Source organism: Oncorhynchus keta, unplaced genomic scaffold, assembly GCF_023373465.1.
Source record: "Oncorhynchus keta strain PuntledgeMale-10-30-2019 unplaced genomic scaffold, Oket_V2 Un_scaffold_14044_pilon_pilon, whole genome shotgun sequence".
In the NCBI taxonomy this organism is placed as follows: Eukaryota; Metazoa; Chordata; class Actinopteri; order Salmoniformes; family Salmonidae; genus Oncorhynchus; species Oncorhynchus keta.
Genome location: NW_026290781.1, coordinates 400,467 through 410,000, shown reverse-complemented (window position 1 = coordinate 410,000; position 9,534 = coordinate 400,467). Strand labels below are relative to the sequence as shown.

The window sequence follows — 9,534 nt, the reverse complement described above, 5'->3', positions numbered from 1 at the left end:
AAGACTGTAGAAGAAGACTGTAGAAGAAGACAGTGGAAGAAGACTGTAGAAGAAGCCAGTAGAAGAAGACTGTAGAAGAAGACAGTAGAAGAAGACTGTGGAAGAAGACATTGGAAGAAGACTACAGAATAAGACTGTGGAAGAAGAGTATAGAAGAAGACTGTAGAAGAAGACAGTGGAAGAAGACATTGGAAGAAGCCTGTGGAAGAAGACTAGAGAATAAGACTGTGGAAGAAGAGTATAGAAGAAGACTGTAGAAGAAGACAGTAGAAGAAGACAGTAGAAGAAGACTGTAGAAGAAGACTGTAGAAGAAGACTGTGGAAGAATACTGTGGGAGAAGACTGTAGAAGAAGGCAGTGGAAGAAGACTGGGGAAGAAGCCAGTGGAAGAAGACTGTAGAAGAAGACTGTGGAAGAATACTGTGGAAGAAGACAGTAGAAGAAGACAGTAGAAGACTGTGGAAGAAGACAGTAGAAGACTGTGGAAGAAGACTGTAGAAGAAGACAGTGGAAGAAGCCCGTTGTAGAAGACTGTGGAAGAATACTGTGGAAGAAGACAGTAGAAGACTGTGGAAGAAGACTGTAGAAGAAGACAGTGGAAGACTGTAGAAGAGGACTGTGGAAGAATACTGTGGAAGAAGACAGTAGAAGAAGACAGTAGAAGACTGTAGAAGAAGACTGTGGAAGAAGACAGTGGAAGAAGACTGTGGAAGAAGCCAGTGGAAGAAGACTGTAGAAGGATTGCGTCCTACCTGACAGGTCGCTCCTACCAGGTGGCGTGGCGAGAATCTGTCTCCTCACCACGCGCTCTCACCACTGGTGTCCCCCAGGGCTCTGTTCTAGGCCCTCTCTTATTCTCGCTATACACCAAGTCACTTGGCTCTGTCATAACCTCACATGGTCTCTCCTATCATTGCTATGCAGACGACACACAATTAATCTTCTCCTTTCCCCTTCTGATGACCAGGTGGCGAATCGCATCTCTGCATGTCTGGCAGACATATCAGTGTGGATGACGGATCACCACCTCAAGCTGAACCTCAGCAAGACGGAGCTCCTCTTCCTCCCGGGAAGGACTGCCCGTTCCATGATCTCGCCATCACGGTTGACAACTCCATTGTGTCCTCCTCCCAGAGCGCTAAGAACCTTGGCGTGATCCTGACAACACCCTGACGTTCTCAACTAACATCAAGGCGGTGTCCCGTTCCTGTAGGTTCATGCTCTACAACATCCGCAGAGTACGAATACTGCCTCACACAGGAAGCGGCGCAGGTCCTAATCCAGGCACTTGTCATCTCCCGATTACTGCAACTCGCTGTTGGCTGGGCTCCCTGCCTGTGCCATTAAACCCCTACAACTCATCCAGAACGCCGCAGCCCGTCTGGTGTTCAACCTTCCCAAGTTCTCTCACGTCACCCCGCTCCTCCGCTCTCTCCACTGGCTTCCAGTTGAAGCTCGCATCCGCTACAAGACCATGGTGCTCGCCACGGAGCTGTGAGGGGAACGACCTCAGTACCTCCAGGCTCTGATCAGGCCCTACACCCAAACAAGGGCACTGCGTTCATCCACCTCTGGCCTGCTCGCCTCCCTACCACTGAGGAAGTACAGTTCCCGCTCAGCCCAGTCAAAACTGTTCGCTGCTCTGGCCCCCAATGGTGGAACAAACTCCCTCACGACGCCAGGACAGCGGAGTCAATCACCATCTTCCGGAGACACCTGAAACCCCACCTCTTCAAGGAATACCTAGGATAGGGTAAGTAAGGGTAAGTAATCCTTCTCACCCCCCTTCTCCCCCAACAAGATTTAGATGCAAGTGGCTGTTCCACTGGTTGTCATAAGGTGTATGCACTGAATTGTAAGTCGCTCTGGATAAGAGCGTCTGCTAAATGACTTAAATGTAATGTAAATGTAAGAAGACTGTAGAAGAAGGCAGTGGAAGAAGACTGGGGAAGAAGGCAGTGGAAGAAGACTGTGGAAGAATACTGTGGAAGAAGACAGTAGAAGACTGTGGAAGAAGACAGTAGAAGACTGTGGAAGAAGACTGTAGAAGACTGTGGAAGAAGACAGTAGAAGAAGACAGTAGAAGACTGTGGAAGAAGACAGTAGAAGAAGACAGTAGAAGAAGACAGTAGAAGAAGACTGTGGAAGAATACTGTGGAAGAAGACAGTAGAAGAAGACAGTAGAAAACTGTGGAAGAAGACAGTAGAAGAAGCCCGTAGAAGACTGTGGAAGAAGACTGTAGAAGAAGACAGTGGAAGAAGACTGTAGAAGAAGACTGTGGAAGAATACTGTGGAAGAAGACAGTAGAAGAAGACAGTAGAAGACTGTGGAAGAAGACAGTAGAAGACTGTGGAAGAAGACTGTAGAAGAAGACAGTGGAAGAAGACAGTAGAAGACTGTGGAAGAAGACAGTAGAAGACTGTGGAAGAAGACAGTAGAAGAAGACAGTAGAAGAAGACAGTAGAAGAAGACTGTGGAAGAATACTGTGGAAGAAGACAGTAGAAGAAGACAGTAGAAAACTGTGGAAGAAGACAGTAGAAGAAGCCAGTAGAAGACTGTGGAAGAAGACTGTAGAAGAAGACAGTGGAAGAAGACTGTAGAAGAAGACTGTGGAAGAATACTGTGGAAGAAGACAGTAGAAGAAGACAGTAGAAAACTGTGGAAGAAGACAGTAGAAGAAGACAGTAGAAGACTGTGGAAGAAGACAGTAGAAGACTGTGGAAGAAGACAGTAGAAGAAGACAGTAGAAGACTGTGGAAGAAGACAGTGGAAGAAGACAGTAGAAGACTGTGGAAGAAGACAGTAGAAGACTGTGGAAGAAGACAGTGGAAGAAGACAGTAGAAGAAGACTGTGGAAGAAGTTTCTACATGCTTTTTAGATGTTTCTACAAGCTTTATGAAGCTTCCAAAAGAGGGACTTAATCTTGAAGGAGTCAGAGAGGGATTAGGAAAACCACAGAAAACTACCTAACATCAGAGGGAGGGAGGGAGGGAGGGAGGGAGGGAGGGAGGGAGGGAGGGAGGGAGGGAGGGAGGGAGGGAGGGAGGGAGGGAGGGAGGGAGGGAGGGAGGGAGGAGTCAGAGAGGGATTTAGGAAAACCACAGAAAACTACCTAACATCAGAGGGAGGGAGGGAGGGAGGGAGGGAGGGAGGGAGGGAGGGAGGGAGGGAGGGAGGGAGGGAGGGAGAGTCAGAGAGGGATTTAGGAAAACCACAGAAAACTTCCTAACATCAGACGACTGCTTTCTGCTGTTTAAACCACGAGAGACACAGTCACTCACATGTTTACACAACACACATTTAACAACAGCACTGATGGAATCAACACTCAGAAGAGGAGGGAGGGAGGGAGGGAGGGAGGGAGGGAGGGAGGGAGGGAGGGAGGGAGGGAGGGAGGGAGGGAGGGAGGGAGGAAGAAGGGGCAGGAGGGAGGGAGGGGAGGGAGGGAGGGAGGGAGGGAGGGAGGGAGGGAGGGAGGGAGGGAGGGAGGGAGGGAGGGAGGGGAGGGAGGGAGGGAGGGAGGGAGGGAGGAAGAAGGGGCAGGAGGGAGGGAGGGAGGGAGGGAGGGAGGGAGGGAGGGAGAAGGGGGAGGAGGGGAGAAGGGGGAAGAGGGGAGGAAGAAGGAGGGGAGGAGGGGACGAAGAAGGGAGGGAGGAGGGGAGGAAGGAGGGAGGAAGAAGGGAAGGAAGAAAGGAGGGAGGAGGGGAGGAAGGAAGGGAAGAAAAGAGGAGGAAGTAAGGGAGAAACAGAAGGCAGTATGGTGATGTCGTGAGGATGAGACAGAATAAAGGAGGAAGGAGATTATACAGTGAGTGTATATTACACACAGCGCATTCGGAAAGAATTCAGACCCCTTGACTTTATTTTGTTTGTTACATTACAGACTTATTATAAAATGGATTAACTTGTTTCCCCCCCGTCTCCCCCCAATCAATCTACACACAATACCCCATAATGACTAAATACCCCATAATGACTCACTACCCCATAATGACTCAATACCCCATAATGACTCACTACCCCATAATGACTAAATACCCCATAATGACACAATACACCATAATGACTCAATACCCCATAATGACTCAATACCCCATAATGACTCAATACCCCATAATGACTCAATACCCCATAATGACACACTACCCCATAATGATACAATACCCCATAATGACTCACTATCCCATAATGACTCACTACCCCATAATGACTAAATACCCCATAATGACACAATACACCATAATGACTCAATAGCCCATAATGACACACTACCCCATAATGATACAATACCCCATAATGACTCACTATCCCATAATGACTCACTATCCCATAATGACTCACTACCCCATAATGACTCAATACCCCATAATGACTAAATACCCCATAATGACACACTACCCCATAATGACTAAATACCCGATAATGATACAATACCCCATAATGACACACTATCCCATAATATAGTTTGGGTGTAGTTTGGATATAGATTGGGTGTAGTTTGGATATAGTTTAGGTGTAGTTTGGATATAGTTTAGGTGTAGTTTAGGTGTAGTTTGGATATAGTTTGGGTGTAGTTTAGGTGTAGTTTGGATATAGTTTGGGTGTAGTTTGGATATAGATTGGGTGTAGTTTGGATATAGTTTAGGTGTAGTTTGGATATAGTTTAGGTGTAGTTTAGGTGTAGTTTGGATATAGTTTGGGTGTAGTTTAGGTGTAGTTTGGATATAGTTTGGGTGTAGTTTGGATATAGTTTAGGTGTAGTTTGGATATAGTTTAGGTGTAGTTTGGATGTAGTTTGGGTGTAGTTTGGATAGAGTTTAGATGTAGTTTGGATATAGTTTAGGTGTAGTTTGGATATAGTTTGGGTGTAGTTTGGATATAGTTTAGGTGTAGTTTGGATATAGTTTAGGTGTAGTTTGGATATAGTTTAGGTGTAGTTTGACATAGTTTAGGTGTATTTTGGGTGTAGTTTGGATATAGTTTAGGTGTAGTTTGGATATAGTTTAGGTGTAGTTTGGATATAGTTTAGGTGTAGTTTAGATAAAGTTTGACATAGTTTAGCTGTAGTTTGGGTGTAGTTTAGCTGTAGTTTGGATGGGCGATCATCAGCTGCGCAGGCTGAATGAGAAGCAGGGAGGAAATGACGTGCTCTTAAAATTGCTTATAACACTAATTCTGTTTGTGATATTAAGATTCTACATAGACCTCAAAAAAAAGTCAAATGAATCAAAAACATGGCAGAGCATTGAAGAAGGCCATTTGAAGGCCGAAACATCATTTAAACTTTTTTTAAACGAAGATGTTTTAATGGCCCCTTTTCCTTTCCAATGAGTAATAAAAATAAGCATCAACATGACGCTCTTGGCTCTTATTAGAGTTAGAGCCCTCTGTCCCTGGTCGCTCTGACCATCTACATACACAAACACACCAGGGTTTCCTTTAGCCTGTAATTGTCAGCTTTTGTGTGTGTGTGTGTGTGTGTGTGTGTGTGTGTGTGTGTGTGTGTGTGTGTGTGTGTGTGTGTGTGTGTGTGTGTGTGTGTGTGTGTGTGTGTGTGTGTGTGTGTGTGTGTGTGTGTGTGTAAGATGGCAGAGAAACCATTGACACTCAGTTCAGATGAAAAAGAAAGACTGAATGTATCAAAGATTCATGGGAGGAGGAGGAATGAGCTGGGGAGAGAGAGAAAGATTAGGACAAAGAGGGAGGAAGAGAGAATGGGAGGAAGAGGAACGAGCTGGGGAGAGAGAGAAAGACAGGGACAGAGAGGGAGGAAGAGAGAATGGGAGGAAGAGGAAAAAGCTGGGGAGAGAGAGAAAGATTGAGAGAATGGGAGGAAGAGGAACGAGCTGGGGGAGAGAGAGAAAGATTGGGACAAAGAGGGAGGTAGAGGAGAGGGACAGAGAGGGAGGAAGAAGAGACTTAGAAAGAAGAGAAAGAGGGAAGAAGAGGAAGAGATTTCACGGTTGTCGTGAAGACCACACAGCAAGACCCCCTCTAAAGTTCAGACACACACAAACACACACAACACACAAACACACTCTCTGGTGTATATGGAGTTTATCTGGCTGATAATAATCAGGTTATTAGGATCATAATCAGGTTATTAGGATCATACTTTTTTTTTTTTTTTTACCTTCATTTAACCAGGCAAGTCAGTTAAGAACATATTCTTATTTTCAATGACGGCCTGGGAACAGTGGGTTAACTGCCTGTTCAGGGGCAGAACGACAGATTTGTACCTTGTCAGCTCGGGGGTTTGAACTCGCAACCTTCCGGTTACTAGTCCAACGCTCTAACCACTAGGCTACGCTGCCGCCCTCAGGATCATAACCATGTTAATATGATCATAATCAGGTTATTAGGATCATAATCAGGTTATTAGGATCATAATCAGGTTAATATGATCATAATCAGTTTATTAGGATCATAATCAGGTTATTAGGATCATAATCAGGTTAATATGATCATAATCAGGTTATTAGGATCATAATCAGGTTAATAGGATCATAATCAGGTTAATAAGATCATAATCAGGTTATTAGGATCATAATCAGGTTATTAGGATCATAATCAGGTTATTGGGATCATAATCAGGTTAATAGGATCATAATCAGGTTATTAGGATCATAATCAGGTTATTAGGATCATAATCAGGTTAATATGATCATAATCAGGTTATTAGGATCATAATCAGGTTATTAGGATCATAATCAGGTTATTAGGATCATAATCAGGTTAATAGGGTCATAATCAGGTTATTGGGATCATAATCAGGTTATTAGGATCATAATCAGGTTAATATGATCATAATCAGGTTATTAGGATCATAATCAGGTTATTAGGATCATAATCAGGTTATTAGGATCATAATCAGGTTATTGGGATCATAATCAGGTTAATAGGATCATAATCAGGTTAATAGGATCCCAATCAGGATCATAATCAGGTTATTAGGATCATAATCAGGTTATTAGGATCATAATCAGGTTATTAGGATCATAATCAGGTTAATAGGATCATAATCAGGTTATTAGGATCATAATCAGGTTATTAGGATCATAATCAGGTTAATAGGATCATAATCAGGTTATTAGGATCATAATCAGGTTAATATGATCATAATCAGGTTAATAGGATCCCAATCAGGATCATAATCGGGTTATTAGGATCATAATCAGGTTATTAGGATCATAATCAGGTTATTGGGATCATAATCAGGTTATTAGGATCATAATCAGGTTATTAGGATCATAATCAGGTTAATGGGATCATAATCAGGTTATTAGGATCATAATCAGGTTATTAGGATCATAATCAGGTTAATATGATCATAATCAGGTTATTAGGATCATAATCTGGGTAACAAAATATTGTTTCAGGAATGCTAATCTGATACATTATGTTTCTAACAACAGAAATTATTTCAGAAACAATCGGAGATGGTGGGTGACGAAATCCCCTTGTGCTTTTTAGGTGGAATGACCCAACAGGCCACCCACACACACACACACACCCACACACACACACCCACACACACCCACACACACCCACACACACACCCACACACACCCACACACACCCACACACCACACACACACACACACACACACACACACACACACACACACACACACACACACACACACACACACACACACACACACACACACACACACACACACACTGTGGTCCTTCTGTAGCTCAGTTGGTAGAGCATGGCGCTTGTAACGCCAGGGTAGTGGGTTCGATTCCTGGGACCACCCATACATAGAATGTATGCACACATGACTGTAAGTCGCTTTGGATAAAAGCGTCTGCTAAATGGCATATATATATACACCCACACACACACACACACACACACACACACACACACACACACACACACACACACACCTTGGGTATTATGCCTATTGTCTTTTATAGCTGCTGGTCTGCCTGTCTGTCTAAAACCTGAATCAGTTTCACAGTAATCAACATCTCGAATCCTACTTCATGGTTTCTACCTGATCACAGACTGTCTACATGTGAAGCTTTGGAGTTGTGTCAACAAAAACTAAAAACGTTTTTTAAAATCATGTTGGTCCTCAAATTTAAATCAAATTAACTGCCCCAATTAGCCTATGTCTCACAATAAATGTTCTAAGTAAGTGTGGAGAGAGAGAGAGAGATTCACAGTCTATATATTAATAAAACAATAACACAACATGGCACAAAACCATTGATCAAATATTAGTTTTATAGATTGTTTGTTGTTGTTTAAGTTAAACTTCTTCACGTACCTTCCTCTGCCATACAAGGTGACAGAACCAGCTCGATCAGCACGAGCCACAACACGGTCACGGTGCTCCAACTGCCCCCGCGCCGCTCCATACCGGCCAGGTACTCCCGTTACTCTCCTGGATTATTGATCACCGATCAGAAACCTCTGTCCCGGTGGGGTGTCAGCTAGGTCCAGTGTCGGCACGCCGCGCCACCCACATCAGTCACGAAAAGCAGTTAACTCGGTCTCCGCGAGGTCAGCAGTCATCATCAACAACCGGTCATATTCCCTCTTTTATCCTTTTTTTTTTTAAAGGTTAGCGTTAATTATTTAACCTACCGCCAAAAACGCTGAAGTCCCCAGGATCAAAGCAAAAGTCAAAACAAGTTTATAATCCCACCTGAAACTCCTCCTCGTTCCTCCGCTATCCACTGTGTCCTCATTTCCTCTGAGCCCGGAGAGAGGGGTAATGGAGGGGTATGGAGGGGTATGGGGGAGAGGAGAAAGAACAGAGACTACACGAGCTCGTGTTCCCCTCCCTGTGGCCGGGCTGAGGCTGCTGTCTGCCGGGTAGTTTAGTAACTGGAGCCCGGGGAATTCACACGATCCAGGACCAGAGACCAAAGAGACGAGGCATAGCCCGCTACACACTTACCTCGCAAACACACACTCTTTCACACACACACACAAACACACACACACACACCGCCCGTTCTCTCTCTATCAACAACAGCATTCCAGTTGGAAATTAAATCCAGCGGTCAGTCTTTTCCCCTCGTTCGTTCGTTTCTTTCTTTCTTTCTTTCTTTCTTTCTTTCTTTCTTTCTTTCTTTCTTTCTTTCTTTCTTTCTTTTCAAACGCTGCCCTAATATCCACGCCTCGTCGCTATTTCTGAACGGTAAAACATAAACTATTCAACAGCGCGGCAGTGTATCGTTATAAATAACAAGATAATATATTCAGAAAGTGTGTCCGTAGCTCTCTGCTGCTGATCCTGACACGAGACACTAACTACTGCTGTTGTCCCGGAGCCCCTCCGTCTGCCAGATTCCACCCACACTCTGCTATTGGCCAGTCCATCTGTCGGTCAGCAAGGACCTGAATGACAATAGGGTGAAATGAAGGACTGAGTGACATGAGAGGAATTCAACAGAATGGTAGATTTTATAATGGGAAAAGTATGTCTCTCTCTCCCTCGTCCATTTTCTTTTTCTAACTTTACCCCCTTATCCGTCTCTCTCCCCTTCTCTTCCCCTCTCAGTTCAGTT

General features: G+C 44.3%; 1 protein-coding gene across 7 annotated transcripts in view; it reads right to left on the bottom strand.

Annotated features, from left to right (window-relative positions):
* Positions 1-9,299, bottom strand: part of LOC127927437 (ephrin type-B receptor 4b-like) — a 90,762-nt gene extending 81,463 nt beyond the window's left edge. For 4 of the 7 annotated variants that reach the window (XM_052513866.1, XM_052513869.1, XM_052513871.1 and 1 more), the window contains exon 1: positions 8,286-9,299. In XM_052513866.1, coding sequence (XP_052369826.1) covers positions 8,286-8,376 — 91 coding nt within the window. In that variant the 5' untranslated portion in view covers positions 8,377-9,299. The remainder of the gene's footprint in view (positions 1-8,285) is intronic. The other 3 variants (XM_052513870.1, XM_052513867.1, XM_052513872.1) reach the window with 1 other exon arrangement.
* Between the last annotated feature and the right edge of the window lie 235 nt (positions 9,300-9,534).